Source organism: Mustela lutreola, chromosome 10, assembly GCF_030435805.1.
Source record: "Mustela lutreola isolate mMusLut2 chromosome 10, mMusLut2.pri, whole genome shotgun sequence".
NCBI classification, from domain to species: Eukaryota; Metazoa; Chordata; class Mammalia; order Carnivora; family Mustelidae; genus Mustela; species Mustela lutreola.
Genome location: NC_081299.1, coordinates 77,231,794 through 77,254,763, shown reverse-complemented (window position 1 = coordinate 77,254,763; position 22,970 = coordinate 77,231,794). Strand labels below are relative to the sequence as shown.

The 22,970-nt window shown below is 35.9% G+C and overlaps 1 protein-coding gene across 18 annotated transcripts in view; it reads left to right on the top strand.

Annotated features, from left to right (window-relative positions):
- ZNF644 (zinc finger protein 644) overlaps window positions 1–22,970 on the top strand; it is a 123,685-nt gene that overhangs the window by 24,193 nt on the left and 76,522 nt on the right. For 16 of the 18 annotated variants that reach the window (XR_009345478.1, XR_009345479.1, XR_009345480.1 and 13 more), the window contains one exon: window positions 9,992–10,052. The exons of 1 other annotated variant lie outside the window; for it this stretch is intronic. Coding sequence is in view for 13 of the 17 variants with exons in the window: in XM_059137895.1 (XP_058993878.1) it covers window positions 10,009–10,052 (44 nt within the window). In the remaining 4 variants the exon portion in view is untranslated. Of the gene's footprint in view, window positions 1–9,991; window positions 10,053–16,861; window positions 17,025–22,970 lie in introns of those variants that run through there. One more of the 18 variants, XM_059137906.1, reaches the window with a different exon arrangement.

Genomic DNA, 22,970 nt, shown 5'->3' with positions numbered 1-22,970 from the left:
ATTAATGTTAGACTGCCTGATACTGTCCTCTTGGCCTCTGAGACTGGTAATTTTTTCTTCATTCATTTTATTCTGTTCTTTGGACAGTAATTTATTGCCATATTTCAAGCTCACTGATTATTTTTCTGCCTCTAATCACCCTCTTCTGTTAATATTTTAATTGTAGTTATTTTACCTTTCAACTTTTTCTTTATGGTTTCTATCAATCTTTGAATCTATTTTCTTTTTTTTGCTTATTTTTTTTTTTTTAAAGACCTTATTCATTTTTCAGAGAGAGAGAGAGAGCACAAGCAGGGGGAGCAGCAGGCAGAACATGTAGAGGGAGTAGCTGGCTCCCCACTGAGCAGGGAACCCAATACAGGACTTGATCCCTGGACCCTGGGATCATCACCTGAGCTGAAGGCAGTTGCTTAACTAACTGAGCCACTCAGGCATCCCTGAATTTATTTTCTTTTAATATATGTAATATAGTTAGAAAAGCTGCTTTGAATTCCTTATATGTTAACCTTAACATTCAGGATACTCAGGATAAGTATCTATTGACTCCCCCTTTTTTCCTGAGTATGGATCACAGTTTACTGTTTCTTTGTGTATGATATAATTTTGCTCAATAACTGGACATTATGAATATGTTTAGTGACTCTGCTTTCTTTTAATGTTCTTCTGGGAATTGGGTGAAATTTATAGTCTGATTTTGACGCTTGCCCTGTGATTTTCTTGCTCCTAGAGATGCCACTAATTTCCATGTGTTCTCTTGGTCTTGAGTTCTGTTCTCTGGCACTTCAGCCTTATAAGGCTTCAGCTTCCTGTTGCCCAAATTATGCACACTTGAGAAATTCATGCTGTTGAAAAAACATCAATAGTATGGCTCTATTTTTCAAGTGTAAATATACTGACCTCTGCTAACTCTTTCCCCTTGACCCCTTCAGTTGTTCTTTGTGCATACATAACATACATCAGTCATTCAGTCATTTGGGCAAAATTTATACTGAGAATTTTTGTTTGCTTCTCTGGTTCTTACTGCCATATTCTTTCACTTAAATTTCCATTTAAATTTTCAGCTGCCTTTCTAGGCTTAAGTTCTGAGCCTATGGTAATATCTTTTTCAGAGATGATTTTTGTTTGCACCATACAAACAAAGTAATGTCAACCATTACTTGTATTATATGGGATCTCCAGCAGTCTGGGATTACTTTAATTAAATTTTAGGGATTGAGTTTATTTTTTCACCTAAATATCTTTAGGTAGGGCTGCAGTACTTGCAAGGGCTTGTTTCTTTCTTGCTCACTAGAGTTTAGTCCTTTGGGGTCTCAGCTCAAATAGTGGGCAGCAGTTAGCATGGTTCCCACCTTTTCTGAACCTTGCATTCCCCTTTTGGTTCCCTTAACTCTGTAACGATGTTAGAAATAACCATCAGTTTCTCAGCTACCTCATCTGGATTGGCAAAACAAACTTTCAAGGCAAAAGTATCCTTGGGTGCTGGGTTGTTGTTGTTTTTTTTAAGATTTTATTTATTAGAGAGAGAGTGAGCATGGGAGTGGGTGGGTGGGAGAGGGGAGAAGCAGACTCCCTATTGAGCAGGGAGCCCAAAGGGAGTCTCATTCCCAGGACCCCAGGATTGTGACCTGAGCTGAAGGCAGCCACTTAACCAACTGAGCCACCCAGGCACGCCAGGGTGCTGAGTTTTTATCTATAGGTTTCCATCTTCGATCCTGGCCTGGTCATTCTTTACTGTTGTGTCAGCTTTTCGGTGCCTTTGGTGACTGTTTTTAATATTTTGTTCAGTTTCTCTAGTAGGTTTCAGTAGAAGGATTGATAAATATTTGAATATTCTGCTATTAACTGCAATTCTTTCAGACATGTTTGGATTGATAGGTGCGTTTCATTGTGATAATGTTTATATCTCATGGCTTGGGTTTTTTCTTTGGTTGCTTCATTCCTAATTATGTTAGGAGGTGGCAGAGATAGCTACTGGCTGCTCTGACATGCATAATTCTCCTAGCTCTTATTTCCACTGAAGAGTATACCTTTCCTAGTACTTGCAGACATCTTGAGAAGGAGTTTTAATTTCCTACTCTGGCCTACATTCTCATCCATGAAAAAATTACTGTGGCTACTTGAGGAATACTCATCAGCGTAGGTGTCAATTGTTCATTCCTCAGTTCAGGGCTGTGTGATGGGTACCATTTTAACAGTTGAGTAAAAGTGTTTTATTAATGGGCAGTCAGGGTGCTATTAACATAAATAGGAAAAGGAATGTTAGGTGAGATAACAGATTGCTCTGTAATAGTTTTCATAGATTTTTGGAGTATCCTGAAAATTTTCATTATATGATTGAATCTGGTAAAGCTGTCTAAGAACAGAATTTCATAAAAAAAATAGTAGTTGACTGGTAACATTACTTGTAAAAAACGATTTTGCTCAGTTTATATGTCTCTTGAGATTAACAAACTGACAAAATGTTTGTAGAGTCACTGCTAATAAAATAGTAGACATTTATGTCTTTTTTTCCCTTTTAAAAATTAAGATCTAGACCAATTATTAATCTAAACTTAATCTTCTAGAGATAGAGATAATTTAATCTGCTATCTTTAGGATAAAGTATCAGTTAGCTATTACTGTGTAAGAAACTACTCTAAAACTTGGTGGTTTAAAACAATGTGTTTATTATTAAAACAAGTCTGTGAGTCAGCTGGGAAGTATTTCTGGTCTTGGCTGGGCTCATTTATGGATCTGCAGTTAGCAGCAGTTCAGGAACTGCTGCCCTTGGCTGGGTTCTCTAGGCTGGCCTGTGGTGGGACATTTGGGCTGTCCTGTTTCCTGCAGCAGATTAGATGGGGCTTTTTCTTACGGTGGTAGCAGGATTCTAAGAGCAGAAGCCTGCAAGGTCTCTTGAGGTCTAACTCAGAATTGGCAAACTGACATGCATGTATTCTATTGGTCTTCTTTAAAAGGAAGCCTAGAGTTAAAGGGTGGGGGGAACCATTCTGCCTCTTGATGGGCGAAACTGCAAAGCCTCATTGCCAAATGTATGGATAATGGAGTAGTATAGAATTGGGGCTATTTTTGCAGACAGATTTTTTGATTCATGCTGTAAAGCTCATTTCTGTGTTCTTGGTTGAGCACTATTATATTTCAGTAGGAATGGTGTCTGAGTATAGAAGACAGGTATAAATTAAATGCATCACTCTGTTTGGAGGTCCATATGACTCTAGTTATCTTGTTTTGTAGGATATATCTGATGATATTTTGGAAGCATTGCTCATGCATTGAATTACCAATTGCTGAGTAATTGTAGTACCAGTGATAGGTGTTGAAAGATGAGTGATTTTTGCATCTGTTCTCTTTGGGTTATAAATGATGGTATTCTTTTTGTGCTCATTATTATTACTCTAACTTCTTTGATATTTCATTGTTTCCCCAAGTTTATTAACATTTACATATTGTGATCTTAAATGGATTTGTTGAAGTGTATTTGACATATAATAAATCTTAAATTTTATGTGTATAATATGAATAGATTTGGTATCTATATACACCTATGAAACCATCACCACAATCAAGATAATAAACGTATCCTTTACCCTCAAAACTTTCTTTGTGCCCCTTTCTAGTTCTTTCATACTTACTGCCTTTCCCCTTATGCAGTATATAATCTTTTTGTCTACATTTTTTTTTACTCATCATAGTTATTTTCAGGTTCATCCACATTGCATGTATTATTAGTTCACTCTTTTTCCATTATAATGTACGGGTTCACATGTTCATGGATGTTTTTTCCTTCAGCTTTTGGCTATTACAAATAAAGAACATTTGTATGTAAGTTTTTATGTGAACATATGCTTTCATTTCTTTGGGTGAATATGTAGGAGAGTGGAATGACTGTTCATATATGCAGTAAGTGTATACTTGACATTTTTTTTTAAATGTCAAAACTACTTTTTACAAAGTAGTTGTACCATTTATCTTCCTGTATGAGTGTATGAGTATTTCAGTTCCTTCACACATTTATCAGCATTTGGTATGGTTGGTCTTGTTAATTTGAGCCATTGTTATAGTTGTGTAGTGATAATTCATTATGGCTTAAGTTTGTGCTTTTCTAATGAAAAGCGGTAGTATATTTTCATATACTTAACATTCGTATATCTTTGATGAAAGATTTCACCAAAAGATTTGTGGCTTCAAATCTTCTGCCCATTTTTTGATTGGCTTGTTTTGTTTTAATTGAGGATTTAAAAATGGATTTATTGAGAAATAATTGACATGTAGTGAAGTACAAAGTAGACAGTATAAGTTTTGAGGTATGTATAGTATACAGTTGGGAAGCTATCACCACACAAACAAGATACTGAATATATTTATCACTCCTGAAAGTTTCCTCATGCCTTTTTGTGATTCTTCCCTTCTGAGCCACATTTCCCCTTTTGGGTCTGTCTTTCAAAAGCATTTAGTCTAGGGTTACTCTAGTCAGTGCTACCTGAATTAAGAGGTTTTTCCACTCTGTCTGAAGGAAGCAGGTCTTATTTTTGGCTTTGTGTGAGACTAGGGCAGTAATTCTTGTCATCCTTTTGAGTGGCTCTTTCCTTGGCCTCGGGCTTGTTTTAATAATATGGGTGTTCTCGCTCTGTGCAGTTGTCTTCTCTAGTACTCTGCCCTGCAGTCCCTAGCTGTCTTAGCTTTGGACTTCCAGTTAAGTCTCCTCAATTCAGAAACCACCAGATTCAAGCCTGGGTATCCTGTCTCGGGTGAGGGTCTGTAGTAAGTTGGGGTCATTGGAGGGTTTATTTACCTTATCTATTTCCCTTCTCTTGGGGTTCACCCTCTGTATTTGCCTATCTAATATCTGAAAACTGTCATTTCATATATAGGTCTGGTTTTTTAGGGTTTTCAGATGGAGGGCAAACTCAGTCCCTTTTAATCCATGTTGGCCCTTATATGTATTTTTTTTTCTTGGTACTTATTTTTTAAATGGTATTAAAAAAAAAAGATTGTTTACCATCTTAACCATTTTAGTGTACAGTTCAGTAGTGTTAAGGATATTCACATGTTGTGCACCAGATCTCTAGAAATTCCTATTTTGCAAAATTGAAATTCTGTACCCATTAAACTCTAATTTTATCACCCCCTTACTTCCAACCCTTGATTAGCAACCTTTTTACTTTTTTCTGTGATTTTGACTACTATAAATACTCAATATGAGTGGAATCATACCGTGTTTGCCCTTTGTGGTTGGCTTATTTTACTTAGTGTCATGTTCTCGAGGTTTATCCTTAATGTGACTTGTGATTGGATTACTTTATTTTTAAAGGCTGCACAGTATTCCATTCCAGTGCTTCATGTATATACCACATTTTCCTTACCTATTCCTCTGTCTTTGAACTTTCGCTTGCTTCTCCTACTTGACTGTTGTGAATAATGCTAGTGAGCATGGGTATGTAAATCTGTCTTTGAGATCCTACTTAGAATTCTTTTAGATATATACCCAGAATTGGGATTTCTCAATCATAGGCCAATTCTATTTTTAATTTTTTTTGAAGATGTATTTATTCTTTTGAGAGAGAGAGAGTATATGCATGCAAGCAAACGGAAAGGAAGAGGGGAAGCAGACTCCCTGCTAAGCAGAGAGCCTCACCTGGGGCTTGATCTCACCACCCTGAGATTGTGACTTAAGCTGAAACCAAGAGTTGGACACAACCAGACGAGCCACCCAGACACCCCTGTAAATGAGATTTTCATAATTTTGTTGTCCAGTTTGGTCATTATTAGTGTATAGAAATGCAACTGATCTTCACATGCTGATATTCTGAAATTTTGCTGAAATCATTTATTAGAGTAAATTTTTAAGACTCTTTAATATCTTCTACCTAAAAGGTCATGTTGTCAGCAGATAATTTTACTTTTTCCTTTCCAGTTTTGAGATCATTTCTTCTTTTTTCCTATCTGTTTGCCCTGACTAGTACTTCAGTACCATGTTGAATAGAAGTAGCAAGAGTAGGTAGGTACTCTTGATCTCAGGGTTGTGAGTTAGAGTCCCAAATTGGGTGTAGAGATTATTTAAAAACAAAATCCTTTTTTTTTTTTTTTTAAAGATTTTATTTATTTATTTATTTAACAGATCACAAGCAGGCAGAGAGGCAGACAGGGGGTTGGTGGGGCGGGGTGGGGGGGAAGTCTCCCTGCTGAGCAGAGAACCAGATGTGGGGCTCAATCCCACGGCCATGAGATCATGACCTGAGCCGAAGGCAGAGGCTTAAACCAGCAACCCAGGCGCCCCATAAAAAAAATATTAAAAAAAAAAAAAGAATAGGCACCCTTCCTTCTTAATCTTAGAGGAAAATAAAATCTTTACGTCTTTCACTATTGAGTGTGATGCTAGCTGTGAGCCTTTCACTTATGGCATTTATTATGTTGAGGGTAGTTTTCTTCTATTCCTAGTTTGTTGAGTGTTTCTGTCATGAAAAGGTATTGGGTTTTGACAGATGCTTTCTCTGCACCATTTAAGATGATCATGTGGTTTCTGTCCCTCATTCTGTTAATATGGTGTATTCCGTTGATTTTCATTTGTTGAACCATTCTTGCATTCCAGGAATAAATCCACCTTAGTCAATGTGTAGAATTCTTTTCATGTGTTAATTTTGGTTTTTAGTATTTTATTGAGGATTTTTGCTCAGTATTCATCCAGGGATATCAATCTGTTGTTTTCTCATTGTGTCCCACACTCACCTAAACAGTATTTTAATTACACTTTTTAGGTATGGGTTTAAAAAGTACTTCCTATCAAGCTTCATTATAAATTCCCCATTAAAATATATAGTATTTACAGTGACTTGGTTTGGCTCTCTGGGGAACAAATGCAATTACAAAGTGTTTTTTTTTTTCTCAGACTTTGAAATATTACAGAGAAAAATAAAAAAGAACTAAAGTCAAAGGTTACTGTCTTTGTGTGGTATTTAACATTTAAAGCATTTTAAAGTATAGGTAAGTGGCATTAAGTGCATTCACACTGTTGTGCAAACGTGTATATCCTTGTATTAGTCTACTAGAGTAGACTCATTCCTGCACTGTGTTCTCAGGTACATGAGTGATAATTCCTTTCCCACTTGCTATTGTTTTGTAAGGGGTGCCTGGGTGGCTCAGTTGGTTGGGCAACTGCCTTCTGCTCAGGTCATGATCCCAGGGTCCTTGGGATCCCACTGACTTGGTGGCTTGAGCAACAAATTTATTTTCTCACAGTTCTGGAGGCTACAAGTCCAAAATTAAGGTGTTAGGTTTATTTGAGGCTTCTCTCTTCTCAAGATGGCTATTTTCTTTCTGTGTCCTTACATGGCATTTCCTCTGTGCATGCATTTCCTTGGTGCATGTGTCTTTTTCTTCCTGTAAGGACGCCCATTCTATTGGATTAGGGCCCCATCCTTATGTCCTTATTTAACCTCAGTTAACCTTTTTGAAGGCCCTTTCTGCAAATGCAGTCACATTGGGAACTAGGGTTTCAACATATGAATAATCAGTTCATAACACCTTTTATGTAGTGCTTCTGGTTTATTTCCTAGAAAACCTACCATCATCAGTATAGTCGTTTCTTACTGTTGTTCTAACAAATTATCACAACCTAGGTTGCTTTAAACAACAAACTTACTGTCTGTCAATTCTAAAAGCCAGAAGTCTGAAATTGGTTTCACTGGGCAGAAATCAAGGTGTCAGCGGTGTTATTCTTTCCAGAAATTCTAGGGGAGGCTCTATCCCTTGCCTCTCTCAATTTCTGGTGGCTACTCACATTCCTGACTATGAGTTCAATCTTCAAGGCCAATATTTTCAAATCTCTCTCTTCTCTGTCCTTGCAGTCTCTGTGTATAGTGAAATTTCCTCATCTCCCTCTTTATAAGAATACATGTGATTGAAGTTAGGGCCCACTCAGATGATCCAGGATAATCTCTCCATCTCAAAATTTTTAATTTAATCACATCTGTAAAGACTTTTCTTTTGAGGGGTAAGGGTCATATAAGGTAATATCCACAGATTCTGGGGATTCAAATGTGGATTCTCTTGCAGGGCCATTTTTTTTTTTTTCATCCCATTACACTCAGCAATTCATAGTAGACTTTTAGTGTTCTTACTGTGATTTATAGCTTAGCTTGTAATAGGTCACAGTATCCAGTTATGGGTAGGTAAAGATTGGGGGCAGTGGGTGGCCGAGAGAATATTCTCGCCTCTTCTAGACATTATGAGGAAAACTCCAGGTCTGTGGTTCTAAGTGTGTGGTCCTGGAAATAACATCACCTTAGGAATTTACTAGAAATGCAAATCACTGGGCTCTAATTTAGAATTACTGAATCAGGAACTTTGAGGGTGGAGGCTAGCAGTCTGTGTAACAGGCCCTCTGGGTGATGCTAATATATGCTAAAGTTTGAGAAACAGTTTGTTAGACTGTTGACATTATTAGTGTTAAGACCATATTCACCTCCTTTTCTAGCTCTTTTCTGCTTCAGTCTAATACTTCAACGAGTCTAGGATTTATAGTCCACAAAGTTTGTTTTCTGTAGGGATGCAAACATTTAGTACTATAATCTTGGTATTGATGATCAGTGAAATTAATTAATTCACTCAATAAAAGTTTGCTCTGGGCTGATTTTTTATCAGTTGTGTTTTTACTTAGATATAGTTATTTCATAAAGAAATATTATTGGATTCAGAAGTGTTGTGAATTTTTTTTTCTAATCTTTAAGTGGGCCTACACTGTTGTACTTTTACTATGTGCCACCCAGTGAAATGATGAAATAAGATGAATGAATTCTTATCCTCCATGTGTCCATACTGTAGTTCAGAAAACATCTAAGTGAACAGCTGATATAGAGTTATCACCAGTTTCTGTATCAATTGAGAAACAATGTAACTGTGAAGAAATTGAAAAGGGATCTTTCAAGGTGACTAAACTAATTATTGCAAAACTAGTAAAAAAGGTTTTAGCAAAATTAAAGAGAGATAGAAAGTAGAATAGTTCACTATGCGAAGCAGTGAGAAAGCTGAGAAGGCAAGGGGGCTGTTCTGGAATTTGAAGGAGTTTAGTATTAGAAACCTGCATTGAATGGGAAAGTAAAGATTGGAGATAATTGATAAGAATGAGATCATTGGTGAGTACTGTTGAAGGACTTGAATCATAGATTTGATACCCTCAGGATAGCCATTGGAAAATTATACCTTACATGATTCTGGGAAGAATAAATTTGAGATGATAGTCTGGAAATAGAATAGTTATAGGAATGTAGGCGAGAATGGCAGTAGGTATGGTAGTGCCATTTTTTGGTGAATAAGAATGCAAAAGAACAAGTTAGTTTCAGGTTGGGGAAGATGTGTAGAGTACAGGATGAGACATACTGAGTTTTCAGAATTTGTGGAATATGATAAAATTAGGGGTAGATTTTTCAAGTCAGTTTTCAGTGGAATGTTGGGATAGCTGTTATACTAGATTGTGAATTAATTTGAAGAAGCAGGAGAGTATCAGTATGTACTATCCTCTAGAATAATGGTCCTTGGCATTTAGTATTTAATCACTGTTAGCTGTTACTGTATTTATTGTTAGTATATACTTTTATGCCATCTCATACTTTTTTGTTCTTCAGCTTTTTGGTGTACTTTTTAGTATATATGTAATAGTATTAGATAAGCATCTATATAGAAGTGTGTGTTTTATTAACAAATACTGATTTTTATTGCTTTACAATTAAAATTAATGAAAATAAGTTATTGTACATTTTTTAAAAGAAAACTAGAAAGTTTGTCATTTGAATAGATTATTGTTCATAAAAAAGGTGGTTTTGAGCAAGTTTCCTGAAAGTATAATATGATCATGTTTTAGTTTAACAACTTTTTTGGACACGTTATGTCAAAATAACTTGTTTTGTGATTTTTAATTTCAAAGAGTAAGTGTATCATAGATGTACTTATTCATACTGACACAAAAATTAAATGATGGTCTTTACATGTATTCTTTCAGGTTTGAGTTAATTTCGAATGAGATTGTTTTTGCAACGAGATGTTAATAAGACAAAATCTAGGTAAGTAGAAGACTACTTTGTTAAATGTTATATATCAAAGTGGGAATAATAGAAAAAGTTATGTTTTAAAACTCTGCCTTCAAGTTCAGATTTAATGAGTTTTTCAATAAAATTTTGAAATACAAAGAATTGACTTTAAGGTACTTGCTCGAGTTGATTTGATGGGAGTAACAATAGAATCATCAAATTGTGCTCTTAGTTTTCCTTCCTTTATGTTGAATTTAACTTAAGTATGTGACTATTAAACATGTGAGAAAATTGAGTTGGTGTTTGGGTTAGCTATTCAGAAAACAGTTCAGTAAGAGATTTGCTGCATGCTTCAATGTTCTCAGTGGATTATAGTGCTCGAGTAGTTTTTGCTTTTGTGAATTTTACTTATTTTGATTAATGAAGTACTTCCATAAATTGATTAAATTTGCCAAATTGTGACTTCTTTATATTAATATAATGTTCAGAATATAAATGATTGTTTCAAAGAGTATCTGTGTTGGTCATTGAATTGGTCAAAGTCATTGAATGAATTTTCTAATTTAGCATTCTGATTTGCATTCTTTTTTTAAGGCTGTTGACTTTCAGGAAATTGAATTGTGATCAGGTACTTTTTTAGTCTGATATGTGAAAGAATGTGTTTTGGGGTGTGTGTGTGTCTTTGTGTCTTTGAGTCTTTTAGGTTTTATTTATTTATTTGAGAGAGAGAGAATGAGACAGAGTGTGAGAGGGGAGAGGTCAGTGGGAGAAGCAAACTCCCCACCAAGCAGGGAGCCTGATGTAGGACCTGATCCTGGGACTCTAGGTTCATGACCTGAGCCGAAGGCAGTTACTTAACCAACTGAGTCACCCAGGTGCTCTGAAAGAATGCTTTTTAATAATAGAAACTGTTCAGATGTTAAAAAGACTTAACAGTCTTCTGGCAAATGAACATGGTTTCAGGATATAAACAGATTAAAAGGAATACTTAAATTGTAGTTAACTTGGTCTTTCTCTAATCTAACCAGATGTTTAAGCTGTTGAAAACTTGATGATCTCAAAGTTAAAAAAAGGAAAATCAAAAATCTAGAATGAGAATTGCTGTAGTTAAGTGATATGGAGTTAAACAGTGTGTTCTTAGTAAGTGGTTTAGGCATAATTTGAAGGAGAGTTTCTGTTTTATTGCTATTATATAATAGTAATTGTAGTGATTGTGCTGTATGTTGTGTTAACTGCTTCTCGTGCCTTGTTAATCTTTATAGTACTTTTGTAAGGTAGGTACTCCTGTGTAGAGAATTTTTACTTATTTGGTTTATAGTGAGCTAGTTCTTTTCTTTAGGAAGAGTGCATTATCTCCACAGCATCTATTATAAGGAACACTTGCCTATGTATCTTCTTGTAGGAAAAAGAAGCTAGACTTTTGTACTTAAGGTCTTATAGGGATTTTGTTTGTTAATTGAATATACAGTGTGTTAGAACCTTTATTCTGATTTCTTATGTCAGGTATCACTTAAGGGATGACACTGATTTAACATATTCTGACCCTATTCTACCACAATTATGCATTTTTTGCATAGAACTTAATGCAAATGTATAACTTACATTTTTATATAAATTAAGTTATAATTTGTGAATGGTAAAATTTAAAGTATAGAGCTGAATGAGGTTTTTACATATGTAAAACATACATATATGTTCACACATGTAACTACCATAGAGGTATGAAGACGTGGAACATTTTCATTGCTCAGAAAGTTCCTCATACTCTTCCCTTTCCAGTCCAATAGCCTTCTCCTCCTGAGGTAAAATTTCTGAATTTTATCAGCATAGCTTAGTTTTGCCTGTTCTTGAATTTTATGTATAAGAAATATATAATATGCATTAGTTAATATGTGGCTTTTTTCAATCAACATACATCTTGTTGTATGAATATCAGTAGTTCATTATTTTTTATTACTGAGTAATATTCCATTGTATGACCATGCTACAAATTTTTTATGTATTCTCTCTGTAATTTTGTTTATTGGATTCTTCAATTCTCTGACCTCACTTTCCAGCATTCTACACTATTTTCCTTCCTCTAGTTGTCCTCTTTACTGTTCCCGTATCACCTGCACAATAAAATGTAAGCTCCATGACTTGGTATACAATGGTCTCACTGCAGCTATTCCAGAATGCCTAGAATTATCTGAATAAACTAAGTCTGATGTTTCTTATGTTTAGTTTTAGTCCTAATTATATGTTGTCACTCTTCCCTAGCCTCTCACCTCCCCCAACCATCATTGTCCTTCCTCCTGCTCATCAGCTTATCTCCTGAAATATCTCCTGAAATCTTATCCTTTGGGCCAGACCTGGCCATACTGCAGTAGAGTGTTTTCTTTACTGGACTGTGAGCCCCTTGAAGGTAGACACCATCAATGTTGTACTTACCTTAGTAGTACAATGCCAGAGTACTGTGTGTACTTAGTGAATTTTGTAAAACATGGAACAATGAGCATAATTCTCTCTCAGTCATCTAGGGATTCAGAATACTGGCTGGAATGGGATGAGGACATTGGCACAGTTGCTGTTGGGCTGTAGGAAGGAGTCAATGGGGACAATACAGAAGCAGCATTGTAGGTATTTTGGAAAGCCCTAAAATATCTCCAAAGTCTTCTTTCAATCCAGTTTTAAAAAATGGCGAGTAATGTTCTTAGTTGAGACCTTAAGGAAAACTGTGTTGATTTGATTACTCTTTTCAAATGAAGGCATTAACCCATGTCATAGAAATTGGAGTGCTTGCTTCTAACAGTATTCTTTTTGTGAGTTTGTGCTAGTTATTTCTTTAAAGATTTTAAAGGATGTATTAGATTAATACAAGTAGAAGGCTAGGAAGACTGGTCACATCTATAAAGAAAACTTCTCATTTTCCTAAAGGTAAAAAAGAAATTGGGAGTAGAGAAGGAAATTGAATTATAGTCTGGAATTGGGATAACATTTATTTTTATAGCTCAGGAAGTCTGCTGTTTGATATAATTTAAAAAATTTATCATTATAGGTCTGTAATATATAAATAATATGCTTACTTAAGAAACTTTTAAAATATTATAAAGTACTTTACACTAGTTTTTTTCTTGAAATTAGGCTTGTTGGGTTGGCCATTGTAGTCACCTTGGGGATTTTTATGCCTTCTAGCAAGTCCAGAGCAAGGAGAGGTTCTTCCCCACTGGGATCAATTTATTGCTTTTCCTCTCTACAGCTTCTGCCATAAAGGTTGAATACAGAGTTGGACATTGACCCCATCTCTTGCTGTTTCTTCAGATCCCTACAAGGATTTTCTTAGACATAGATTCTTATCAAATGTTAGAACTTCAGTTATTTGTTTTATTTCATCATTGATGTGAAGTATGTTTAGTTTTCTTGTTGATAAAATTTGAGTATTCAGAGAAATATAACCTTCAGGTTGTTTGACTTACGTGTATTTGAAAGATTTTAGGCTAGTTTCTCTTCACAGATAGGTATACCTCAGTTTCAGACTCTTCGTCTTCATTCTGTGCTTCAATATTTTATATGGTCAGCCACTACTTTTTCCATTTTACAGAGTCCCTGAATCCAAGGATTCGAAGTTCTTTATATTTACTTACCTTATATTAGCTAATTTCCTTGATTTTCAAATTAAGTTCTCCGTGCTTCACGGTCTTTAATAGCAATGTAGTTATGTGCGGACCTTTGTTGCAATGTAAATAAGACTTAAAAAAAAAATTTGTCCTTCATTCTAGATGAGATTGCACAGTGCACATTTGACCTTTTTCAAATATATTGCCAGGTAACATTTAGTATTTTTGAAATTTTATTTTATTGAAGGTTTTTTATTTATTCATCTGACAGAGATCACAACTAGGTAGAGAGGCAGGCAGAGAGAGAGGAAGGGAAGCAGGTTCCCTGCTGAGCAGAGAGCCCAACTCAGGGCTCCATCCCAGGACCCTGAGATAATGACCTGAGCCGAATGCAGAGGCTTTAACCTACTGAGCCACCCAGGCGCTCAATCAATTTTTTAATGGAAGTCACATACACTTATTTAAGTATGAGCAAATAGTGTATAGATGTTGAGAATGAGTAAACTCTCTCACCCAGCACTATGTTCCCGTAAATTATCAGAAATAGTTGATATGTATTCTGCATCTTTCTCTATCCATTTGCCAGTATGTCTTAGACATTTTTCCATATATGGATTGCATTTAATATAATTGTTTCCTTGTTGATAGAGATACTTTGGTAAATCTAAAGGTTTTTTGCTTGTATATGCAGTGCTGCAATAAATACTCTTCACTGCATTATTGGAATTGTGTGAGAATGTAAGATAATTTGTAGCAGTGGATTGCTGGGTCGGTATATATGTGCACTTTAATTTCTGATACTGCAAAATTGCAATGAGATTATATCACTTAATATTTCTGCTAGCAGGGGCGCCTGGGTGGTTCAGTCGTTGGGCGTCTGCCTTCGGCTCATGTCATGATCCCAGGATCCTGGGATCGAGTCCCGCATCGGGCTCTCCGCTCGGCAGGAAGCCTGCGTCTCCCTCTTCCACTCTCCCTGCTTGTGTTCCTCTCTCACTGTGTCTGTCAAATAAATAAAATCTAAAAAAAAAATTTTGTTATCAGTGAGAATATCTTTCTCCACACCCCACCAAGTATTATTAACTCATGTTTTAATCCATGCCAGTCTAATTGAAAAGTGGTATTAATTGGTGCATTTTTTTAAGAAGGATTTTACATTTCCAAATCTTTTGAGAAAGCAAAATTAATGCAGTGCAAATCAGAACATCCAATTAATAAGTATAACAACAAGCCAAAGTAGTTTTGTTAATGGATTAACCCATTTATTATGGGCTAGCAGTGTTTCAAATGGTGGAACTTCTACTGGTCTTTCAACTCCTTCAGTCTTCTCATGGTGCACTTCACTGTGACAGCAGGAGTGATGTAATGGTTGGTCCAGGCACCACTGGCTGCTCTTTTCATGTAGGAACCACAACACCAGATCCTGACGTCTTGTCTTTTCCTTTTGGTTTTGCCACAGAGGGAGCAGGTGTATTTGGCACACTGACCTGTTTCACTCCTCACCATTTTCCTGAGTGAGGGACCATAATGGGTCCCGTATTTACCTAAGATTCTGACCTTCTTAGTACATTTAACTATACTGTTGCAAACTTGAGAGAGCTCTCATTGTGTTTTACATTTACATTTCCCTAATGACTATTGATGCTCAACATCTTCTGAAGTGATTATGTGCATTTTTATCTTAGGTGAAATGTCTGTTCATGTCTTTTGCTCATTGTCTAGTTGGATTGTTTATTATTTTTTACTGTTGTTTTGAGAATTATGTATTCTAGCTACTCGTCCTTTGTTAGATAGGGTTTTTCTAAGTACTTTCTCCCATTCCAGTCTGTAATTTGTGTTTTTGTCTTCTTAACAGCATCTTTAAAGTTCTCAATTTTCATGAGGCTCAGTTTATCACATATTTTGGGTTTTTTGGAGGTAGCATTTTTTTTTTTAAGATTTTATTTATTTACTTGACAGACAGAGATCACAAGTAGGCAGAGAGGCAGGCAGAGAGAGAGAGAGAGAGGAGGAAGCAGGCTCCCTGCTGAGCAGAGAGCCCGATGTGGGACTCGATCCCAGGACCCTGGGACCATGACCTGAGCCGAAGGCAGAGGCTTAAACCTCTGAGCCACCCAGGCGCCCCTGGAGGTAGCATTGTGATTTTAATTTCAGATTCTGTATATTCATTGTTAGTATATGGAAATACAGTTGATTTTTTTCCAAGATAGAACCTAAAATATATTATTAATTTTACAGTAAAAAATTGAGTGACTTTTTGATTTGCAGTATTGTGCAAATCTAACTAGTTCCATTATATTTCATCATACCCAAGGAAACCCATTAAGCAGTCAGTCCTCATTCCTCCCCCCCAACCCCCCAGTCCCTGGAAATCACTAATCTGCTTTTTATCTCTATGACTTTACCTGTCCTGGATATTTCATATAAAGGGAATTATACAGCATGTAACACTTGTGTCTAGCTTCTTTCACTTAGCCATAATATTGGTTCTTTTTGGAGTGTTTTATTTGTTTTTAAATAATTTATTTATTTATTAGAGAGCATGTGAGCAAGCATGAGCAGGCTAAGGGGCAGAGGGAGAGGGAGAAGATTATTTCTTAATGAGTGGAGAGCCTGACATGGAGGACCCTGAGGTCATGACCTCAGTGGAAGTTAGATGCTTACTTAACCAACTGAGCTACCCAGGAGCCTCAATAATAAATTTTTTTAATTTTAATTTTTTTTAAAGATTTTAATTTATTTATTTGACACACAGAGAGATTGTAAGTAGTCAGAGAGGCAGGCAGAGAGAGAGGGAGAAGCAGGCTCCCTGCCGAGCAGAGAGCCCCATGCAGGGCTTGATCTCAGGACCCTGAGATCATGACCTGAGCCAAAGGCAGAGGCTTAACCCACTAAGCCACCCAGGTGCCCCTGATTTTAATTTTTTAAGTAAGCTCTACTCCAACATGGGGCTCAGACTCACAACCCTGAGATCAAGAGCCGCACACTCTGTTTACTGAGCCAGCCAGATGCAGCATAACCATTTTCGAGGTTCATCCATGTTTCGAGGTATATCCATGTTTTAGCATTTTTTTCTGTGGTTTTCAGTACGCAAGTCTTTCATTTCCTTGGTTAAGTTTATTCCTAAGCTTTTCATTCTTTTTGATGCTTTTGTAAATGAGATTGTTAATTTTTTTAGGTGCTTCGTTCTTTTCCTTTTTTTTTTTTTTCTTATTTTAAAGATTGATTTACTTGTTTTAGAGAGAGTGCATGCATGAGTGGTGGGAGGAGAGGCAGAAGGAGAGAATCTTCAGATGGCTTGCTGAGCTGGGAGCCCTTCCCAGGGCTCCATCTCAGGACCCTTGAGATCATGACCTGAGCCAATACCAAGAGTCGGACACTTAACCGACTGAGCCACTGAAGCACCCAGGTACTTCTTTCTATGCCTGAATAATATTTTATTGTATGGCTATGCTATAGATTCTCTACCTTTCATCTTTGGATAGACATTTAGGTTGCTTACACCTTTACTCTATTTTGAATAGTGCTGTTGTGTGCCTCTTAATCATTTTATAAGTGTGTAGTTCAGTAGTATTACATATATTCACACTGTTATGAAACAGATATCCAGAACTTTTTCATCTTGCAAATCTGAGACTCTGTACCCATTAAACAGCAAATTCCCTTTTAACCCCCTTCCCCAGCCGTTGGTGATCACATTCTACTTTCTGTTTTCATGAATTTGACTACTTTAGATAACTCATATAGGTGGAATCCTACAATGTTAGTCTTTTGGGGACTGACTTGTTCATTCTGTGTAATGTTCTTGAGGTTCATCCATTGGGTAGCATGTGACAGGATTTTTCTCACTGTTTCAGTGTGTCATATACCACATTTCCTTTATTGATTCATCCATCAGCAGATGTTGGATTGCTTCAGCTCTTGGCTATTGTGAATAGTGCTGTTATGAACATGGGTGTGCACATATTCTTCAAGATTCTTTAATTTTTTTTCAAATATATACCTCAAAGTGTTATTGCTGGACCAGAATGATAGTTCCATTTCTAAGTTTTCCAGGAATGTCCATACTGTTTTTTCACTACTTTACAGTCCCACCAAGAATGCACACACCTTAACCAACATCCTAATGGATGTGCAGTGATACCTCATGGTTTCAATTTGTATTTCTCTGATAATTAATGATGTTGGGCATTTTTTCATGTTTCTTGGCCATTTTTAGATCATATTTAGAGAACCATCTATTCAACTCAAATTTTAATTGGGTTATTTGGGGGGGTGGTTTTTTGTAAGAATTTTTAAATATTTTCTAGACATTAAATACTTATATCTACAGTTTGGTAATATTTTCTCCCATGCTGTAGATCACCTGCCATTTGACTCAGTTGATTGTGTGCTTTGATACAGAGAAGTTTTTAAGTTTGATGTACTTCCATTTGTCTACTTCTGTTTTGTTGTCTCTGCTTTCTGTATCCAAGAACTTATTGTCAAGTTGGATGATGTCACAAAACTTTTTCCTCTGTGTTTTCTTCTGGCAGTTTTATAGTTTTAGGTCTTATGTTTAGGTCTTTGATTCATTGTGAGTTAAGTTTTATTTATGGTATAAACTTCAACCTTTTGTATGTGTTTATCCAGTTTTCCTAGCACCATTTGTTGAAGAGTCTGTCCATTTTTCATTGAATGGTCTCAGCATCCTTGGCAGAGAACATTTGACTGTTTTGTGAGTGTATTTCCAGGGTCTGTCTTCTGTTCCTTTGATCTGTTTGTCTCTGTGCCATTACCAGAGTGTTTGATTACTGTAGCATTGTAAATTTATCTTTAAATTAATAAATAAGAGACATGCAACTTTGTTGTTCTTTTTCAAAATTGCTTTCCCTTGAGATCTCTTGGCTTTTTTTTTTTTTTTTTTAAGAGTTTATTTATTTATTTGACAAGGAGAGAGATAGCGAGAGAGGGAACATAAGCAGGGGGAACCAGAATGGGAGAGGGAGAAGCAGGCTCCCCACTGAACAGGGCAGCCTATGAGGGGCTCCACCCCAGGACCCCAGGATCATGACCTGAGCTGAAGGCAGATGCTTTTAAAGACTGAGCCACCCAGGTGCCCCGGGAGCTCTTAATATTTGAATTTTAGGGTGAATTTACCTACTTCTGCAAAAAAAGGAAAAAAGCCAGTGGGAATTTGATAGTGATTATGTTGAATCTGTTGATTGCTTTGGATAATATGGACATCTTAATATTAAGTCTCCCAATACTTGAACACTGAATATTTTTCCAGTTGTGTTTTTTTTTTTTAACATTTTTCAGCACTTTTTTCTGTGGTTTTCAGTACGCAAGTCTTTCATTTCCTTGGTTAAGTTTATTCCTAAGTTTTTTATTCTTTTTGATGCTTTTGTATATGAGATTGTTAATTTTTTTTGGCTGCTTATTGTTAATGTATAGACACAACTGATTTTTGTGTGTTAATTTTATATCCTACATTGGTGAATTTGTTTATTAGTTATAACAGGTTTTTTTGGTGTTTTTTTGTTTTGTTTTGTTTTTTTGTTTTCTACACAAGGTCATGTTGTCTATGAAAAGAGATAATTTTTTTTTTCTAATTTGAATTTTTTTTTCCTTGCCTGACTGCTCTCACTAGGACTTCCTGTACTGTATGTTTGATAGGAGTAGCAAGAGCAGATGGTCTTGTCTTATTCTTTGTGTTAGAGGAAAAGCTTCCAGTATTTCACCACTGAGTATGATTTTAGCTCTTGTGTTTTTTTGTAAGTGGACTTCATTATGTTGAGGTAAATTTCTTCTATTCTAGTTTATTGAGAGTTTTGTTTATCATGAAATGGCATCATATTTTGTTAAATGTTTTTTCTGCATCAATTGAGACGATTTATGTTGTATTTGTTCATTCTGTTAATGTGTAGTATATTATACTGATTGGCTTTCATATGTTGTCATCCTTGCATTCCAGTGAAAAATCCCACTTACTCATGGTGTAATAATTTTTTCAGTGTGCTTTTGAAATCAGTTTGCTTTTAGGTTGTTCAGAACTTTTTGGTATCAATATTTGTCAAAGATACTGGTCTATAGTTTTTTTGTCTTTGTCTGACTTTGGTTAGACCAGGGTAATGCTGGCCCCTTGAATGAGCTCGGAAATGTTTCCTCCTCTTCAATTTTTTTGGGAGAGTTTCAAGAGAATTGGTGTTAATTCTTTAAATATTTGGTAGGACTCTCCAGTGAAGCAATTGGGTCTTGGACTTTCCTTTTTGGGAGAATGGGATTTGATTACTGCTTCAGTTTCCTTATTAGTTATAGGTCTGTTCATATTTTTTTATTGCTTCATGGTTCAGTCTTTGTAGGTTGCATGTTCCTAGAAATTTATCCATTTCTTGTTGGTTATCCAATTTTTTGGTGTACAGTTGTTCATAGTATTTTTTTGTAATTCTCTTTACTTCCATGACATTGTTTATAACGTCCCCTTTTATTTCTGATTTAATTGAATCTTCTTTTTTCTTAATTCCTGACAGAGGGCTTATTGATTTTGTTGATCTTTTCATAAAGCCAACTTTTGTTTCATTGGTTTTTTTCCTATTATTTTTGTGTTCTCTATGCCATTTATCACTGCTCTAATCTTTACTATTTTCTTCTTCTAGCTTTGGGTTAATGCTTTCCTTTTCTAATTTCTAGAATTGTAAAATTAGGTTATTGATTTAAGATCTTTTTTCTTTTTTAATCTAAATATTTACAACTGTATAATTATCTGTTAGCATTGCTTTCATTGTGTCCCTCAAGTTTTGGTTTGTTGTGTTTTCATTTTCATCTGTATCAAGGTTATTTTCTTTCTTTCTTTCTTTCTTTCTTTCTTTCTTTCTTTCTTTCTTTTTTTAAAGATTTTATTTATTTATTTGACAGAGAGAAATCACAAGTAGATGGAGAGGCAGGCAGAGAGAGAGAGAGGGAAGCAGGCTCCCTGCTGAGCAGAGAGCCCGAAGGGGGACTTGATCCCAGGACCCTGAAATTATGACCTGAGCCGAAGGCAGCGGCTTAACCCACTGAGCCACCCAGGCGCCCCTCTTTCTTTCTTTTTTTTTTTTTTTTTTTTAAAGATTTTTATCTATGTATTTGACAGAAATCACTAGTAGGCAGAGAGGTGGGGGAAGGGGATGGAGAGGAGGGTGGAAAGCAGTCTTCCTGCTGAGCAGAGAGCCCAATGCGGGTCTCCATCCCAGGAACCTGGGATCATGACCTGAGACGAAGGCAGAGGCTTTAACCCACTGAGTCACTCAGGCGCCCCATGTCTCAAGGTATTTTCTAATTTTCCTTTTTTTCTTTGTTTTGGCCCTTTGGCTGTTTAAGAATGTTAAATTTTCACCGATTTGTAGATTTCCGGTTTTCTTGGTGCTGATTTCTAATTTCATTCCTTTGTGGTCAGAAAAGGTATTTGTATCATTTCAATCTTGAATTTTTATGACTTATTTTGTGGCCTAATGTGGTCTGTCCTAAAAAATGTTCCGTGCGTACTTTGAAAAGAAAGTATATTCTGCTGTTTTTGGGTAGATGATTCTGTATATGTTTGTTAGGTTCACTTGGTCTGTAGTGTTAATCAAGTTCTCTATTTCCTTATTCAAAATCTGTGGTTCTATCCCTTACTGGTTTTGGGGGTTTGTTAATTGATCTTTGTGTTATGCATCATTTTGACTTTTTTCTTATTTCCTTTTATGTATATTTTTTAGTTATTGTGTTTACCTTGGTAATTACAGTTAACATTTTAAGATTACAGTAGTAATCTAGTTTAAATTAATACCAGCTTTGTGTCTGTAGTGTAAAGACTTATCTATACAGCTCCATCCCTCTTCTGTTTTGGTGTTACTATCCCAAGTTACTTTACACAGTAGTACTGGCTTTTAGGTTTGCCTATGTAATTGTTGTTCTTTACTTCTTTTACTGTTGTTCTTTACTTCTTTTTATAGCTTTGAGTTACCGTATAGTGTGTTCTGTAGCCTGAAGGATTCACTTTAACATTTCTTGAGGGGCAGGTCTTCTAGTGGTTAACTCTCTTCAGCTTCTGTTTTGCTGAGACTATCTTAATTCCCCCCTTTTTTTGAAGGATAATTTTGGTGGGTATTGAATTTTAGGTTAAAAAGTTTTTTCTTTTAGCACTTCCTTATGTTGATGCTTTCTTTGTAGCCTCCCTGGTATTTGAGGAGAAATTAGCTTTTTGTCTTCTTAGGACTCTTCTTGTATGTGACTAATTGCTTCTCTCCTTCTGCTTTTATTATTCATCCTTTGTGTTTGTATTTTGACCATTTTATGTTAATATGATTTAGTCTGGATCTATTTTGAGTTTTCCTATTTGGAGTTTGTTGAGTTTGTTGGCTATTTAGTTTCATGTCTTTTTTCAAATTTTGGATATTTATCATCATTTTTTAAAATATTCTTTCACCTCTTTCTCCTTTGTGTCTCATTATAAATAGGTTGGTAAACTTGATGGTGTCTGCAGGTCTCTTAGGCTCTGTGCGTTTTTATCTCTTTATTCACATTCTCTATATTGAGTCATTATTCATGTTGTTTTGTGTTTTTTTTTTTAAGATTTTATTTTTTTATTTGACAGAGATCACAAGTGGGCAGAGAGGCAGAGAGGAGGAAGCAGGCTCCCTGCTGAGCAGAGAGCCCGATGCGGGACTCGATCCCAGGACCCTGGGATCATGATCTGAGCCGAAGGCAGAGGCTTTAACCCACTGAGCCACCCAGGCGCCCCTATTCATGTCGTTTTCAAGTGGCTTTTCTAACACAGTCATACTTGCCACAGGTAAATAGGAAGATTTAATCTGTAGGTTGGAAATTACTTTAAATGTAAATGGTATAAATATATCCATCAAAAGAAAGAAAATGACAGAGTGGATAAAAGATGTACAGCCATACTTATATGTAGCTTACAAGAAATTTACTTCAAATTCAGTGACATAAATTGGCTGAAAAAGATATAAAAGACTATACCATGCAACATTAACCTAAAAAAGAAGCAAGAATGGTTACATTAAATTATGATAAAGTAGACTTCAGAACAAAGAAAATTACCAGGGACCACGAGGAGATTAAGTAATGATAAAAGCATCAGTCTACCAGGAAGACATAATGACTCTGAATGTGTATGTACCAAATAATAGAGCCATAATCTACACTAAACACACACACACACACCAAAAAAACCTGATAAAGCTGAAAAAGGAAGAGATGAATCCGCAATTGTAATTGAAGACTTCAATACTCTCCTCTTAACAGCTGATGTAACTATTAGGCATAAAATCATCAAGACTGTAAAAAATCTGAACACTGTAAAGCAACAGAATCTAAATGACCTATATAGAAC